This window comes from Chenopodium album, chromosome 3, assembly GCF_948465745.1.
Source record: "Chenopodium album chromosome 3, dcCheAlbu1.1, whole genome shotgun sequence".
Lineage (NCBI taxonomy): Eukaryota > Viridiplantae > Streptophyta > Magnoliopsida > Caryophyllales > Amaranthaceae > Chenopodium > Chenopodium album.
Window position 1 is genome coordinate 71676403 of NC_137836.1, and position 18184 is coordinate 71694586.

The 18184-nt window shown below is 33.4% G+C and overlaps 2 protein-coding genes across 3 annotated transcripts; both read left to right on the forward strand.

The window, feature by feature from the left end:
- Nucleotides 1–946: 946 nt before the first annotated feature.
- LOC145615992 (glutathione gamma-glutamylcysteinyltransferase 3-like) lies at nucleotides 947–8169 on the forward strand. Of its 2 annotated transcripts, XM_081670791.1 has the most exons (8): nucleotides 947–1214; nucleotides 2798–2954; nucleotides 3522–3760; nucleotides 5041–5204; nucleotides 5691–5742; nucleotides 6220–6447; nucleotides 6531–7016; nucleotides 7839–8169. In XM_081670791.1, exons 1-8 carry the CDS (start codon nucleotides 1140–1142, stop codon nucleotides 7899–7901), a joined length of 1464 nt encoding a protein of 487 aa, XP_081526917.1. In that variant the 5' UTR covers nucleotides 947–1139; the 3' UTR covers nucleotides 7902–8169. The 2 variants fall into 2 exon arrangements, with proteins under 2 accessions (XP_081526917.1, XP_081526919.1); XM_081670793.1 differs by lacking the exon at nucleotides 947–1214 and having other exon boundaries at nucleotides 2803–2954; nucleotides 3503–3760.
- A 1113-nt stretch (nucleotides 8170–9282) lies between these two features.
- Nucleotides 9283–17961, forward strand: LOC145624127 (long-chain-alcohol oxidase FAO2-like). Its single transcript, XM_081677088.1, has 3 exons — nucleotides 9283–9868; nucleotides 11708–11980; nucleotides 15889–17961. The coding sequence occupies exons 1-3, from the start codon at nucleotides 9614–9616 to the stop codon at nucleotides 17620–17622; spliced, it is 2262 nt and encodes a 753-aa protein (XP_081533214.1). The 5' UTR covers nucleotides 9283–9613; the 3' UTR covers nucleotides 17623–17961.
- The last annotated feature ends 223 nt before the right edge of the window (nucleotides 17962–18184 follow it).

The following is an 18184-nucleotide window of genomic DNA, read 5'->3' on the forward strand; positions in this document are numbered from 1 at the left end:
AATTGAGTTGGTGATAATAGGCTTATATTAATTATCAAAAAAACATCTTTGGACTACATGTTTTGGGATCATCCAAAGCAACATAAAGTTAATCGCGTGGTGTTGCTTCCGAATATTATGTAATATCACTCCTCCACTATCTCAACCTCACTTCAATGTTATTCACATATTATTAACGCTTTTTTCAACTGATTCTACTGCATTGAAACTGTTTATTTTGTATTTACATTTTTAGTGAATTATTATTAAATTAAATTTACAAGGCGGGTCTAAGTAGTAATAGTTTTTATATTTAGTGGTGCATAATGCAGAAAAAATAGTGTTATGACAATTTTAGGCACCAGTGAAAAATAATGTCGAGAAAGGAGGTTAGAAGAGAGAAAAGTTAGGAAAGTCTAATAGTGAGAATGCTCTTAGACCATCTTTAATGGTGAGACTCAAGTTTGAGTATTGAAATACACAATGAGTTGTTTTTTACCTTTAATGGTGATACCATACCCACTTCTCAATTTAGCAACTCATGTGAAGTCTAATTTCCCAATGGTGAGACTCTCTAAAATATACAAATGTTACTTTCAATTCATAGTCCACTAAATCCATTTTTTTTTAAATACAGTATCAAGTATTGTAATATTTAGAATATAATAAAAAAAAGTAAAGTTAAATAAATTATAAAATTTATTAGAATATTGACAAGGTCCCACATTTTTGTAAAACCATACTCAAAGTTGAGTATCTAAAACTGTTTGGAGTTGCTAAGTTTTAGATACCAACTTATTGGTATACATTGCAAAAAATACTCTCTTTCATAAAAAAATTCTAACCATTGGAGAGAGTCCTACTAGTAAAATTAAGTTTTGTGCCCTAATTGTTGTTTGAGTTGATTCAATCACCCCATAATTGATCAACTTCGTACATTTTACTTCAAAAAAATCAGTTTAAAAAAAAAAAGGAAAAAATATATAAAAAGTCAACATTTACCCGCCATTTTAAAGTGAACATTGAACAAGCTTCCATTCAAAAGCTGATCAAATCCCCCAATTTAAAAACCCTAAATTCAAAATTGTTTCAAATTTCTAATTCAATCAGTTAGAAACTAATAGTGAGGACTGCAATTGCCGATTAAAAATTGATAATTAATGGCGGCAGTGGCTGGATTTTACAGAAGATCGCTTCCTTCACCTGCCATTGAATTTGCTTCTTCAGAAGGCAAGGTTTAATTCTCTCTCCTCTATACAATTTCTCGTTAATTTTTATCATTATTTGTGGAATTTGCTTTGATTGAGTGACTCTGAAATTATGTAAATGATCACTTTTATCACAACTAGTTTCTCCCTCATTTATGAAATTTTTGGTCAATTGTGATTTGATCTTGGGTTTTGTATATAACCCTAAGACTTTTTAAGCAACTAAGCTAGTTGTCATCCATGTAGATTAATTTTGTGAATAGTCTTTCTAATAATCTTTAGGATAGTTTCCTAATTGTGGTATAACTTTGTATATCATAAATATTTAATGGGAGAATGAAAACTAGTTTATAATTATAGATTTATAGTTAATTAGTTAGATGGGTCTAGGGGCTTGTTCTCTTCAGTTTAATTTCAGTTCAGTTTTGTTCAGTTCAGCTCAGCTCCAATCATTGCAGTTTAGTTCCTAATTTCCTTCTCTCATAAACAGTTCATTTCGACTCTAATCAGTTCAGTTTAGTTCAGTTCAGCTTAGTTCACTAAATCAGAACGGACCTTAGGTCTTCAAAGGTTACATGCTAAATTTGGCTAGGGTTTGAATAATAACAAGTTGTTAAGGGCCTTGATCTTCAACTCATAAAGAGAGTATGTGGAAAGGTGAATAAAATGAACCTATTTTGTTCATATTGTTACTGCTCGTGTTCCTTTGAACAATTCGATTTGGGTGTGGCCATCTATATACAAATTGACTTGTAAAATAAATGGAGCAATTATAAAAGAGAGTAGACATGATATTTTTCTGAACAAAAAAGATAGTTTTGTATGGAGTAAATAAAAAAACCCATAGGTGAGAATGAGCTCTCCAAATCGCTATGATGTTGACTTTGAAGGTCTTATATGATGTTACAAACACTAATATGTTGTAAGATATTTGCTTGATTATGTCAGCTATTAAGCAGATAGAGAGTTGGGAGATAGGTGAAATTGGGAAGTAAGTGGACTAGAGACTGCATATCATTTTTAATGCTTGATTGCATTGTTTCCTACACCTTCATTTTGTGCAATTGCTGAATTGAGAGGATCTCTCCTTGTTTCCTGTGTAGAGTTTAGAGCTGAAAATGTAAGCTAAAGTTCATTAAAGCATGTCTTATAGTTTCATCTGTACAAATTTGATATACAGCTTGCAAAGCTCTAGAATAAATTATTGTAAACTTAGCAAACTTGCCCCCGTATTCTTTGCAAATGTACAATATGTATAAAATTCATACAACGTATAAATCCTTACTGGTTGATCATTTAAGGGTAAAATTAGATATTAATCATATATTTGCTATCCATTAACCTTCATTGTGCTGAAGATTGTCCTGGGAAATAGCTCATAGCCTCTCACAGTGGGTGGTGCTTGAGTTTGTGATGTATATCATTGATGCTATCATTCATGTCAATAGTCGTTCTTTCACTGCATTGATTGGTAAGAACTTGTGCAATTGTAGAAATGTTGGCTATCTGACTATCTCTACATGAAATTCCTCATATACCTGTATTAGTTAAGTTTTGTCTTTTTTTTTTTCCTCTCATTTTTGTCTTTATTGAGTTATTCAAAATTGCAGATTCTCTTTTCAGAAGCTCTCCTGGAAAGAAATATGGAAGGATTTTTTAAGTTGGTGTCATATTACCAGACTCAATCAGAACCTGCATATTGTGGGCTGGCTACCCTTGCTATGGTTTTAAATGCCCTTGCAATTGACCCCAGGAGGAAGTGGAAAGGTGAACTTTACATTCTAAAACTGGTTTGGAGTAGAATTTGTGGGCTTAGAGAATGTTCTAAATCTGCTCCGTTCAACTTTTCAGCTACACTCACTCACTGCACTGAATTTGAATTATTTTTCCCTTTCCAATTAAAGGCTTGTTCGACTCTTGACATAATTATTGGCCACTTGTGGCGCTAAGGGCATTCTGAGATGATCTATGTTCACTAGTTCTTTCTAACATTGTTCTTTCATAAGGAGTTTTTGGATTAATTCCCAAAAAGCAAATAATCGACAACCTGTACACTTTTTAAAAACACGATACTTCGTATAATACATCTGCTATGTCAGTGACTGTACTACATTATGTTGCTTTGCTAATGATCCTGTTGTATCTCAGATTCTCAGTATCTGATAAGTGATAACCAACATAAGTTTCTAAGAAGATAGATGCTGCTTTTCGTGAATCATCTTTCGGTTTTTTTTTGCTTTTTCTTGATGTGAACTTCTCAAAATTTTTTTTTTTTTTTTTTTTTTTAATTTTAATATAATTAAATTACTTCACAGATGGGTTATATGTTCTTAGGTCCATGGAGATGGTTTGATGATTCTATGTTAGATTGTTGTGAGCCTGTGGAGAAAATTAAGGCTAATGGTATCACTTTTAGCAAAGTTGCATGCCTGGCTCATTGTAATGGAGCAGAAGTAGAAGCATTCCACACAAATGATAGTGCAATAGACAACTTCCGGAGCTATGTGATTTCTAGTTCTTCTTCTGGAAATTTTCACATGATCGTCTCTTACAACAGAACAATTCTGAAGCAGGTATTTAATAGTCACTCCTTACTATCTTGATTAAAGCCTTGAAACACATGTAGCTAATGATTAAAGCTTATGTAATAAACTGTTAATCTGATTTTTATATTATATGGATAATAAGATGAAAGCTTGGAATTTTGACAGACAATGGCAGAATTTGATACAAAGGTGATAGGTTAATAGCTTTAGGCTATTACTCTCCTTGATAACTTTAGGTTATCACTCTCCTAGTAACTTGAAGTTACCATTCTCTCTCATATTCCTCAATACAAATCTCATGCCCTCTACTGCTATACTACTACCCTTATATAACCAAGCAAAACTACAAAGTAACCTAACATTAATATCGTTTGTCCTCTACTGCTCAAGAGATCAGAATTCAGTCCTATGTCGCCACAGTCCCTAGTGCTTCTTTAAATAATTTTGTCTTCTGTTGTTGCTCCTTGTACCGGGGTTCATTACAGCTTATTTATCAAATTTGGTTGTTAGATACAATCTTGTAAGATATAATAAGTTCAATAAACTATAGTAGCAGCGTAGCTTTTCCGAATTAACTGACCTATCATAAACTGCAAGTCTCTTTTATTGTTTATTGTCATTTCCCATAGAATACTGCAGCATAATCATAAGCACCCTCTTGTATAAAATCGTCAAAATTCTGGGCTTAATCCTAAAAGTATTATTATTAATGTTCATACTCTGTGCTGAATTTCTTACTAATTAATATTCTCCAATTTTATCTAACAATTGAAGAAAAATGCTGAATTTGGACCCTCTTTGAGATAGCTGAAAAAAAAATCAATCAATCAATCAAAACCTTAATCCCATAAGTAGGGTCGGCTACATGAACTAAAAGTGATTATTCCGTAATAAAATATAAATGTTTATTATTAGATTCCCTAAGCAGTACTAAATTAGTTAACTGAAGTAATTATTTCTGAACCTGTGCTGTTTTGAATGTCACCTTGAAATAGTATATGCTTCCCTGCCAGATAATAGTATTTTAGTGTATATTTAGAATAATGAGAAAGGGAATCTAATGTACATCAAGTGTACATCTGACCTTGTGTATAAATCACTATTGTTTACACTCTCTAGTACACCAAATGGAAGGTTATTCAAACTGTTTGGGTTATCGGGATTGTAACAAAGCAGATCCCTTCCAGTAGAGGTATGAATTTTGAGGAGAAAATTCACTATCACATGTTTGGCCATGTTTGTATAGTTTACTTGTGATGTCATGCTGAACTTGGTAAAGAATGGCATTTCTTAATTTTGTTTGGCAGACAGGAAGTGGTCATTTTTCTCCAATTGGTGGTTACCATGCTGGAAAGGATATGGTTCTTATTTTAGATGTTGCTCGATTCAAGTACCCTCCTCATTGGGTTCCCCTCACACTTTTATGGGATGCTATGAACACAGTTGATGAAGCTACTGGATTTTATAGGGGGTATGTGAAGTGTGAACACATATGTCATATTGTCAAACCTATAGTCTTTAATCCTGCTGACTCATTCATAATAATGAATATCAACCATTTATTTGCTGTATAACCTGCTTGTTCTGATTGCATGTATGATGTTAGTCTTAATGGAGAAACATATAATCATATATTGGTGTGGGGTAGATACCTATGAGGAGTAGGGGGAGATTGAATCAAAGTATATAGTTTCAACAGTCTCGGGGATTTATTCCCCATTTCCTATATTTAGGTAATTCACCTCTATGTGCTGGTACCTTCCTCTATCCTCACACTTTACCCTTCTCAATATCCTCATTGGCCCCTCAACACAAGCCAAAAAACGAAATGAATGGAAAGGAAACGAGTACCTAGTAAAGGAAGAGGATCTCTAGTTCATATTTAGTTATTTCACCATTGTTGAAATTTTGATTGATTACTTTGGCATTTTTAAAATTTAGCTTACACTGTTGTCAGATTCATGCTTCTATCAAGGCCTGAGAGAGCATCATCAATTCTGTATACTCTGGTATTTTGTTTTTTGTTTTGTTTTGTTTTGTTTTTTTTTTTTCATCCTTTATGTCCTATTTTTGTTTCATGAAACTTATAATACTTTCTTTGCATATGTACAATATAATAAATGAACTTTGTGAAAATTACATGTAATTGTTTCAACATGAGCTTTAAGGGTGCATTTATTTCACCTGTTTTTCATTTATTTGAACTTACTATAGTTTTAAGTTGAAATTGGGCAGTCCTTATTGTTCTTGTACTTAACTGAACTTATTTTTCTCTAACTCTAGCTTATATTTCTTGAAACAAGTGGAAAAAAGGAGAACCGAATATGACCTAATTCATTGTTTCCATCACAACAGAATGTAATTATTTTGTGTAAAAAATGATTAATTTGAGCGGAAATATGTTGTCTTTTAGCAAATTATCATAAATTGGTGTTCTGCTGGTCTATCATAGTATTGGAGGCGCTAAACATCTAGATTTTTGGCAGAGTTGTCGTCATGATGGCTGGGACACTACAGCTATGTACTTGACTAAAGAGGTCCCACAGCTTGTAACTTCTGAAGAAATCAATAGCATTCAAGATATACTATCAGTTATATTCACATCATCTCCTTCATATCTGAGTTATATCATACATTGGGTTGCTGAAGTTCGAAGAAAAGAGGATGAGAGTAATTTTATTAGTGAAGAGGAACGAGGAAGGCTGAGCATCAAGGTAGAACTTTTTTTAAACCTTTGCCCTTTTTCACTCTCTTTCACTGTCTATCAATTTTCCTCTATGATTTTTATTGGTTTCAGGAAGAGGTGTTGAAACAACTACAGGAAACAGAACTTTTTAAACACATCATAGTATGGCTTTCATCTGGAGCAGAATTCGTGTGCAATGCAAATTTGGATGGTCATAATTCTATAGATAAAGTTGCTTCCGAAGTGTGCTGTCACGATGCTAAGGTTTTCCGTGGCAAGGTTGGCTCTTGCAATGCAATTTGCTGTAGAACAACAGAATTGAGTTCCTCAGACTGTGACATTGTTGAGTCTACCACTGTAATTTCTGGCAAAGTGATTGTGGAAAATTCTGAATGTGGAGTAGAAGTGCTGGTCCCGTACTGTCAAAGAAATTCTGGTTGTTGTAATAGGCACCATCCATCAGTGGTTGATGCTCTAACCATTTTAATTTTGACCCTGCCTCCTGATACATGGTATCATCTTAAAAATCCAAAGCTGCGAGAAGAATTTTGTAGTATAGTGCTCACCAACAATCTCCCGGACTTACTCCAACACGAGGTTAGTTAATGTTACTAGATAAATGTATTTTGTGTTCTCTTTTAACTTCGAAGTTGCTGGAACTTGTGTAGACTGTAGACTTATTGATGCAAAAAGAGAATATAGAGTTGGTATAGGGCTTGAGGAACTTGGAAAACCCATAAGATTTTAACTTTTCACTTTTAGAAGTAAAATTAATGAAAATTGTGAGTTGGATATTTAAGCTTGTTTACATGGTATTATAGGGAGTATTAAGGAGGAGCATTATCATGACACAAACACATGCAAATATGTAATGCTATGTCGAAAAAACATATCTTCTGTAGTGTTCTGTTGTTGGTTCTGAAGGAAGATGAAGAAAGTATGTAATACAATTGAAGTTTATGGTTTAAGAAAGCAGGATCAGGCTGTTTGCATAAAATTAGATTCTCCACTAAGTAGAAGGGTACAACTATCATTGCCAAATGGAAAACAAAAACAAATATAAATCTGCACCTGAAATAAATATTATGTATCCACCATCCATCTTCTTCCTCCCCTCTCCCTACCCCTATTTGAAAATTTATGTCAATGTCTTGTTTGTTTAAGGTTCACGTTAGTTACTGATATATGATAAGAAATGACAAATATTTTGTGTTAGGACATTTTTGCTACCATTTTGGCAATTTGTGCTGTAAAAGTCATTTGCCTCTTATCTCCTTAAACAGTGTAGAAGCCTTTTAACTTGATATATTTCAGTTATTACTGTTAGTGTTGTTTATGGACCCTGCTATTTAGTATGTTCCTTCTCCAAGATCCTCTAAGGCAGCCTCAGCAATTTTGTGCGCTTTTGATTTGTTGCAGATTCTGCACGTGCGAAAACAGCTGCATTACCTTGTGGCTGATGTCTGTTCTTCTTCGACATAGTATGATAAGACTGATAACTATTGGTGCTTCTGTTTGAACTTCCATCTATAGTAGCTGTTAACTTTCTGCCTTGCTTGAAAAGAAGATACTTGATGACGTTTTTACTTGTGAAGTCATTGATATGTATGAGCATATAATAATAACAGGGATTCAGAAAAAATCTGTGTGAAATAAGTGAAATTATGGAAATTGAAAGCCACTGCATTTGTTAAATCAATAATCACTCATTCACTCGTATCTTTTACAATTGTTATGTTTTCATGAACATCTTTGGGTTCGATTTCTGAATCTTTACCAATTGTTACTTTTTTTAAAACCGAGTTCCTTGAATAGTTGAATCTGCATTATGTAATATAACTCTAGCTTTATGAGAATTTTAAGGCGCGTAGAATTATTTATCTTATTGAGATGGTGGCTCTTGATTGAGGTTGCTCATGCACTTTTCAATTGCTGATGTTACATTGAGGTTCTTCATGCTTAGAAGAGCAGCTATACGGCTACACCCTCGCTCCCTTATGTGCTCCTGCTTGGCTGCTTGCAAACGCAACTCGTGCTCTGTCAAGTAAGTCAATCTATGTGGCATACTTGTATTGCGTCATAACTGCACACACCGATGCATATGATCCACACGCACAGACTAATAAGAGCTTGTACATACAGCATAAAAAAGATATTACCTTCCCTGGAAAGTTTTCATTGATATTATGGTTAGCCTAACAAATTCTGGAGTATTTGAAGTAGATCTTGAGTCATCTTTCTAGATTTTGGATTAGTGAGTTACCCTTGTTGGCCGTAAAAGAAATAAAAAAGTCATCTTAAAATTTGAATTTTGCTGGCCTTCATTGCTGAGATTCAATCCCAACTTCTTGACACTATGCTGGTTTAGAATCTTGGAAAGTAGTTATGCCTATTTATTTCTTCAAAATCCAAACAACAAAGAAATTATGCATATTACAGTAACATTGTTGATGTGTTATCTTATACACTCCACAAGCAATATAATTACTCTGTAGTCAATTGTTTCATTATTTTAAAACTCTATTTTATTTTATTTTATTTTATTTTATTTTTGAAAGAAACTCTAATTTATTTATGATCTCTTAATTACAAAATATTATCCAAAAACTCCAAATTCCATCACAACTCAAAAACTAAAATATACTGTTTTTTTTTTTTTTTTGTCCATATACTAATTAATTTCAACCAACTATTTCTGTTACTCTGCAATACAGTACAAACTATATATACTCCTCAAAATTATTATTTATTTATTTTTTTTTAAAAAAAAAACTACTTTAAATAAAAGTCAGGTTTTTAATTATTCATTTACAAGTTACAAATAGGCTCTTTAAATTGAACACACTATCTCAATGTTGGGTAGGGAAGTAGTTAATCTATTTAGTAGTCATACAGTGCAGTGAATATACAGTTGGAATATGATTTCTGCTATTTAACGGCCACGTCACCTTCAAATCTCCAAAATATTTTTTTTTTTTAATTTTATTTTTAGGAACAAACTTTTTTCTATTTAAACGAGGGAAAACCAACCAATTAAACAAACTCCCACACCAAAAAAAACACTCAAAATCATAACTAGTCAAACTTTCCTACAATTCCTGCATTCAAACCCTGTTACTAATAATTATCAAATCTGTTGCTGATAATTACTCATATTTGTTAATTATCAAATCTGAGCACCCACCATTGCTGCCATGGATTGTCATCCTTTGTTGAAAGGAGGGAAGAAGCGAGGCGGCGACAACGACGACAACAGCAGCAGTGGTGGTGGTGGGTTTAAGCATGGTTTCACAGCATCTGAAATCCAAACATTGGGTGCTTTGCTTGAAGCTCTTATCCCTTCACTCCCACCTACCGCTGTTACTGATGAAATTCGGTCTGTTAATTCTGAAGAAGCGGTTTTTACCTTTTTTACTGCCTCTGCTTCTCAGCCTACTGTGCCTGATGAGGTAATATATCTCCCTCCGTTTCATACTGTTCTTCTCACTTATACTCGTATAGTTCATCGCTTGTCACGTGAATTTGTTTTTATATTTACTTTGCAAATATCCAAATTGTTAATTTTTTTTATTAATATTATATATGGGGTACAAGTTAAGAAATTACAGAGTAATGGTCAAATACTCAAATATGTATGTTGAAAATTGTGAAAATATTGAGGTGATCATTGGGTAGGGCGGGCTGGAGCTAAAAAATTAAGCCCAGTTTTCGGTCCGGGTCGGGTTAAGCTTTGGGTCGGAAATTGGTGCCTAAACCCGTCCATTTTGGACGGGTTGTGCGGACTTTTCGGGCGAAGCTTAAAAAATCAACTAAATATACATAAAAACGCATTCTCAAACCCGTCCAAAAAAAAAAAAATTCAAGCCGTACCCAACTTGATAATCGAAAAATTCTGCCTAAACTTGCCCAAAATCGTACCAGGTCAGGCTAGGCTAACGGGTCAGACTAATCTTGATCACCTCTAAAAAGAGGGAGCATGATATTTTCTGGGATTTTTTAATGATTATGTACTGTTTAGATATTTTAATTTAATTGTATGTTTGTGATGCTGCTTGCGAAAGTATTGAGTGTATTGACTATTGACCACCAATTTTTCTATTGGAATTGGAACATTAAACATTAAAGATCACAAAAGTGTCCACTTCTTTCGTTATCTTGGTGGATGACTTTTGATTTCGTAATTAATATATATCGCGTCAAGAAATAATAGAAGTTCTATAGTAGAACGATTGCCGTGTTAGTGTAACCCTCTAACAAAAATAAAAATAGCAAAAACAAATAGTACTTTGTATAATTTTATCGGAGTAATATTAATTTAGGGGTATTAAATTAGTTTTTTTTTTTTTGCAATAATTAACCCGTATAATTTGACTTTGGACCCTCCCATTTTAATTTCAGCAAAATATACAAGTACAAAGTAAATAATAATGGTTGAATAATTTATTTGAAGAATTTATTCCTCCATGTCTCTTTCATGCTAGCTAGTAGCCAGTTGGTTTAAGAAAGTTATTGTACAATATGTACATTCAGTTTTTTGCCGTTAGGCTATATCCCCGGGGTCCAACCTTGACATAAATTGTGTTACTGCGACGTAGTGCTACTCCGGTGCTCACCCCGCCCTACTAACCACGGTATAGTGGAATATAAATACAATATATGTGGTCAAATTGAAATTGGAACACCTTAGTACCAAAGTTTGAATTTTTATTTGACATAGATTGAATCTTGTTTATTATTTTACATATGCTTTGTTCTTAGACTTTAATCATCAACTTTTAGAAAACATTGACCTTTGATAACCTATGAGCCATCATTTTTAGTGGTTTAGATTATGCAACAATTAGTTATTGATTGCCTTTTAAAAAAATTCATTAATAGAGAAAAACGAAAAATATCAGGTTTATCTACCTCTAATAAAGATTGGTGTAGTGGTGGTAGAATCCAACATTACACTTTCAAATGTAAATTGTCTACTACCTTTGTTAAATATTATGTGCAACTTTGGGGTATTATTTGTGAAATATAAAATATTTCAAAATTGCACATAACATTTAACGGATGTAGTATTATTTATGCTAAACAAGTATGTTCTGATACCTCGAAGTGGGAAGAACAAAAAAATTACTACCTCCGTTTCTTATTAGTTACAACTTTGGAATATTTTATATCTCACAAATAATACCCCAAATTTGTGATAATAAGAAACGGAGATAGTATAAAGGATTGTGAATTTGCGATAGTATCTTTAAATAAGCGAATTCGTGTAAATCAAATATTCAAATTTGCAGGTGGCTGAGTTGATAACCAAAAGAGGAGTAAAAGAAGCAGTACTTCTAATGAAATTGGTGATGAAATTGCTATCAACAAGATTAGGAACACTTTTGATTTGTGGGAGGCTTTGTTTGGAATGGAAATGGCCTTTTATTCACAAATTAACTGAAATGAGTTTGGAGAAAAGAGAGAAATTGCTACAAACTTGGTCTAAAGAAAGTTATTGGACTTCCTTAAAAGTTGTATTTCTTTTCCTCAAAGTTGCTTGTTGCTTTGTCTTCTTCTCCCGGGTAATGCTCCTTATTCTTACTTGCAATTTTATACTGTAGTTTTCTAGTTAAAAAATGTCATATCTTTGAAATTAATCAATCCCCTGTTTCAAAATAACACTGTGATTAATACATATGTTGGTGCGCATAAGTTTGACCATAAATATATATCGATAGTTGTAATATAGACATTAAGACTAATTCAACAATATATTACTGTACAAAATAACAATTAAGGAGTACTTTTTTTATGCATTAGTGATAAATGTGATCAGAGTGAGTGAAATTGCAACAGATATTTTGGAGAAGATAATTACATCTACAGCTGTTGTTTTTGGACGTATGTCACTATGTCTGTATGTAACTAGTTGTTTTTTTTCCTAATATAGCACGAGTATTGTTGTAATGCGTTACAAATTACTTCGTACTTCATATCTCATATGTTACCACATAGTACTCATACATGATGGGAGCACGATAGAAACATATACTTCCTCCGTTTCTATTTAATTGTCGCGTTTGATTTAGGCACATATATTAAGGAGAGAAGAGAGAGTGAGAGAGAATGTAAAATCAAGTGGGTAGCTTGTAAATATAAGGTAAAAAAGTTACCCTAAAAGGAAACATGTCAACTAAAAAAAAAAAAATTCCTAAAAATGAATACTTGTCAACTAAAAAGAAACGGAGATAATATATGAACACAAATTCTTATATGTGACTAGCCATATTATGTGGCCAACTGTTATAAGGGTACCTTGTTGAAATTTTTTCTATGGAGGCGGATGCACGATGCTCTGTGCATCCATTTTCTCTTTAAAAACGCGGAATGAACTTTTCGTTGTTCAGTAAAAAACATACATTTGTTCTGTAAAGAACATATAGCTGTATTATAATGAACATATAGTTGTTTTATAAAGAACATATACCTATTTTGTAAAAAAAACATCCAATTTCATGTTCTTTATATATATCTAAAGAACATCCGTAATATTAATTAAAAACATGATAATTAGAGGTGATCAACTTCGACCCGACCCAGCCCAGCCCGATCCAGCCCGAAAATAGGGCGGGTTTAGACAAGGCTAAAAATGCATTTTTAGTTAAAAAAATCCAAACTCGACCCAAAAAAAAGTCGAAAATCCAAATTAGAACTGTATTGTAATGAACATATAGTTGTTTTATAAAGAACATATACCTATTTTGTACAAAAAAACATCCAACTTCACGTTCTTTATATATGTCTAAAGAACATCCGTAATATTAATTAAAAACATGATAATTAGAGGTGATCAACTTCGGCCCAACCAAACCCGACCCGACCCGATCCAACCCGAAAATAGGGCGGGTTTAGACAAGGCTAAAAATGCATTTTTAGTTAAAAAAATCCAAACTTGGTCCAAAAAAAAAGCCGAAAAGCCCACTACATTTTTCGGGTTTTTTGGACACGAGATATTATGTTATAGCCCAGCCCGACCCGAATTTTTTATCACCGTTAATGATAATATAATGTAATGAACATTATTTTTATTCAACCACCATAATCTAAAGACAAACTTCAAAGAACATTTCAAAATAAACAATTAACATATGTCACAAATAAAAGTACATTATTCTGACAATATAATCAAAGAACATGAAGATAAAGAACATTATTCAACTGCACGTTATGTTCTTTACAATTTTATAACATGTTCTTTGCACTTTAACGGAATGTTCTTTACATTTCTATACAATGTTCTTTACAATTCTATAATATGTTCTTTTCACTTAAACTAAATGTTCTTTATATTTTTATGCAATGTTCTTTTCGGGTTTTTTTTTAAGAGATACACCATGTGGATCGTGCATCCGCCTGCACGAACCATGCATTTGTACCTTGTTAGTGTAATAAGGGTTACTTGATCAGTGTTAAAGAAGTTACTTTGTTAGTGTAATAAGGGTTACTTGATCAGTGTTAAAGAAGTTACTTTGTTAGTGTTATAGGGTTACTTGGTCAATGTTATAACCATTACTTTGTCAGTTTACTGGGGTTATTTGCTCTGTGTTATAGGAGTTACGTTGTTTATTTATAAGTGGTACACAAGATGGGCTGATAAGTGCGTATTATTGGAGACATATGGAGTAGTAGTTAGGTGATGGAGCTAAATTAGCAAAACCAACTCTAACCATCATACCATTAGTCTAGAGAATAATTAAACAAATGGTAGCCCGAAAGAAAAGCCTAAAGACCTAAAGTAGTTAGTAAATATTGATTTGATTTGATAGTTTTTAGTTTATTACCCCTTGATAGTAGGCATATTATGTTTTCTGAAAGAGGGGAAATTGTTAGTTTAATTATAACTTAGTACGCAAGTCTACTTAAACACAATAAACAACTAGATTTTGAACAAGTAAAGTCTTAATTTTGTACGAAAGATGTGGGTTTGAACATGTCTATATGTTGAATTGAGATTAATTTATGCTTTCTTATTTTGTATAACTTGTATATTTTTTTCCTATGAAGTTTTTATGCTTCTTTATAAATCACACGAAAACGATTTGGCACAAATAAATTTAAGTGAAGTGTAATTGCTATTTTAATTAATGAACCAAAATGACTACTGTCATAAAAATTAGTACTTTTTGTATGTGGCATTATGTTTTGAAAATCAATGGTTTTATGCTAATGTTATTGGGTGGTTCAATAAAAGAGTATACATTTATTAATCAATTGTAAAATGGAAACATTTTACCTAACATTATGTCTCTTTGCTGAATTTTAAAGATGATGAAAACAAGCAATGCAAGTGAAAAATATTGTGAACTTTGTTGAGAAAGAGTGTAAAACAACAATATTTCGACTTTTTAATTTTATTGATTATAAGTTTAGATACCTCTAATGTACTTTAGATCATTAGCATTATATTTCTAAAAGAAGGATTGTTATGCCAAATTTATGAACCTATAGTTCATATTACGCTTGTGTATAAGATTGATAATCGTTACAAATTAACAATGGGGTATGGGTTTGGGAAGATAAGATGAAGGTTTGGAATGATAAAGGAAGGACCTTCTGTTATTTTGTGCTCTGAAGAGATTAAAAACAACAGACTGACAGTTTCATGCCACCATGTTTCTTATACTCTTGGTTCATTGTCCTTTTTAATTGTCTTTTCATACCTTGGTATATTCTGATTAGTTTAGGATGATTGATTTAATGCTACGCAATTCTGTCAACTTGCTTGGGTGGTTAAAGTTTTGGAGGGTGGTATCCGAGACTTAAGAAACTGGGGTGAAATATCATCTGCATCATTGGGTTGTCTTTAGCAATCATTGAATTTTACCTTATAGCCAACTTAATCCCGAGTTATATACCTCTATATGCCTAATCTTCCACCATTTGAAGTAATTAGTTGTCACACTATATCAACCTTTTACTTTGTTGTTATTTTACACAAACTGAAGGTCACTACTCACTAATGAAAAGATTAACCAATATATAACAACAGGAGAATAGTATCTTCAGATCTTTGGGCTTGGTACTTCTTAGATGTGGTATGCTAACCATAATGATGATTGTTGGAAATGCAGATAGAGTGAAGTATTTTTCTCATGATATATTAGTATCCGAAATGTAGGACATTGTTAGAGCAGTCTTTGCAACTTGTAAGCTCCGATCACATCCTCTGACAGCCCATTCATCTGAACCTCGGACTATATTCATATTGTAGAAAAATGAACAAATGTAAATAATGATTAACTTCTCATTAATGTATTTTTCTTTTGAGGATTCAAGCGATTTTCTTGTTAAGATTTGGATAAATCACTGGTTTGATTGTGTTTATTGGCATGAAACTATATTAATCTTTCTAATACCTTGTGTACATATACTCTTCTGTTTTACAAGTCGTATCTGAACCCATGCGTTTCTTTTTCTTGTAATTTTGTAGGCTGATGAAAAGGCTGAAAATCCAACATGGGAAGCCATCGGTTACAAGGTGGACTCTAGAGAGCCACTGGTGAACTCCCAAGAACGAAGACCACTTCAGAAGGGAATAGTTGAGTGTAGGAAGATGAATGACTCTACTCTTGTTAAAGCTCTCGAAGAAAAAGGCCTAAAAGTTGAAGAGGATGTAGGCCAGAGAGTTTTAAAGATACAATGTGATGCTGTAATTGTTGGTTCTGGTTGCGGAGGAGGAGTTGCAGCTGCCATTCTTGCAAGTCAAGGCCATAAAGTATTAGTCCTTGAGAGAGGGAACTACTTTGCTCCAGGTGATTACTCGTCTTTGGAGGGACCATCATTCGATGAACTATACATGTCAGGAGGATTGCTTACGACTCTTGATGGGAAAATGACAATCTTTGCTGGATCAACGGTTGGTGGGGGGTCTGCTGTGAATTGGTCAGCTTCCATAAGAACACCGGATAATGTCCTCAGAGAATGGTCAGTGAATCACAAGTTACCTGTTTTTGGCAGCCCTGATTACAAATCAGCCATGAATGAGGTGTGGAATAGAATAGGAGTTACAGAAGATTGTTCAGAAGAAGGATTTCAGAATCAAATTCTTCGAAAAGGGTGTGAAGGTCTAGGCTTGAAAGCTGAGAGAGTGCCAAGGAATTCATCCAAGGATCATTATTGTGGTTCATGCTGTTATGGATGTAGAACCGGAGACAAGAAAGGAACCGATACTACTTGGCTGGTTGATGCAGTTAATCAAGGTGCTATAATTTTGACAGGATGCAAAGCAGACAAGTTCACATTAAAACAGGATGAAAATGGAGGAAGAAAGAAATGTGTTGGAGTCCTAGCAACTCCATTGAGCAATAATGTATCAAAGAAGCTTATTATTGAGGCCAAAGTCTCGATTTCAGCTTGTGGATCTCTCTCAACACCCCCTCTATTGATACGTAGTGGTCTGCAGAACTCGAACATTGGCACAAACCTCCACCTGCATCCTACACTGTTAGCCTGGGGTTACTTTCCTGAATCTACTCCGGATTTTAAAGGAAAATGCTATGAAGGAGGAATCATTACTTCACTACATAAGGTAGTTTCTGAAAATTACAATGTTCATGCTATCATAGAAGCGTCTGCACTAGGTCCTGCAGCATTTTCCGCCTTAGTGCCATGGGTCTCAGGGCTTGATTTTAAAGAGAGGATGGTAAAATATGGAAGAACAGCTACACTTTTCTCATTAGTCAGAGATCAGAGTACAGGTGAAGTTAAAAAAGAAGGTAGAGTTAAGTATCGCTTAAACGAATTTGACAAGGAAAATCTGAAGATAGGATTAAAACAGTGCATCAGGATTCTAATAGCAGCAGGAGCTGTTGAAGTTGGAACATATAGAAGTGATGGGCAAAGGTTAAAATGTGATGGGGTGAAAGACGAGGAGGTGGAAGAGTTTCTGGACTCGGTTATTGCACCAGGGGGTGCAAGGTCTAGGACCGAGAAGTGGACAATATATGGGAATGCTCATCAGATGAGCAGTTGCAGAATGGGGGCGTCCGAGGAGGAAGGGGCAGTGGATGAAAATGGAGAAACTTGGGAGGCCAAAGGACTGTATGTATGTGATGGAAGTGTTCTGCCAACTGCTTTAGGAGTTAATCCTATGATTACTATTGAATCAACAGCTTACTGCATTTCTACAAGAATTGCAAAAGCCCTTAAAGATGGAAATATATAATGAACAAAAAAGTGAGTACATTTAAACTTCACATTGTTTATTAGATTTAGAGATAAAGATGGCTTCATTAAGGATTGGATTAGCATACAATCAGTTGTTTTATCATATGACATATTTGACCTCTGCATAGCACTGCAATAAAGTTCTTAGAGACATTAGGAGTTTAGAACTTGTGTTTAATTCAATATCTACAATAATAAGTTATATAATATGTTGTTAATTTGTTGTATTATAATGTGTAGTTACAGATTACAGAATTAAATTACACATCTTTTGTTCCTAAATGAAAGTCATGTTTGTCTTTTGCAAACTTTAGTTGAGGAGTGGATTATAAAGTTCAATTTTACTCCCAATAAAGATTAGGCTTTTGAGGAATATGTTGCTTGTCCATTCGAATAAATTCATAGTGAAACTAGCTAAAGCCCGTAATAATGTCCGTTAATATTAAATGTGAATAAGTGATATCACCGTATTATAAAAATACTTTATATTGCACCAAAAAAAAAAAAAAAAACGCATAATTATAATTAAATGTAAGGTTTGTTGGTATCAATTAAATACT

Bases quoted from the DNA above. Each gene is read 5' to 3' on its own strand.
- LOC145624127 (XM_081677088.1), top strand. From the start codon at position 9,614: ATGGATTGTCATCCTTTGTTGAAAGGAGGGAAGAAGCGAGGCGGCGAC. The intron at 9,869-11,707 runs GTAATATATCTC...TCAAATTTGCAG, and splicing joins AGCCTACTGTGCCTGATGAG to GTGGCTGAGTTGATAACCAA. The intron at 11,981-15,888 runs GTAATGCTCCTT...GTAATTTTGTAG, and splicing joins GCTTTGTCTTCTTCTCCCGG to GCTGATGAAAAGGCTGAAAA.
- LOC145615992 (XM_081670791.1), top strand. From the start codon at position 1,140: ATGGCGGCAGTGGCTGGATTTTACAGAAGATCGCTTCCTTCACCTGCC. The intron at 1,215-2,797 runs GTTTAATTCTCT...TCAAAATTGCAG, and splicing joins TTGCTTCTTCAGAAGGCAAG to ATTCTCTTTTCAGAAGCTCT. The intron at 7,017-7,838 runs GTTAGTTAATGT...GATTTGTTGCAG, and splicing joins CGGACTTACTCCAACACGAG to ATTCTGCACGTGCGAAAACA.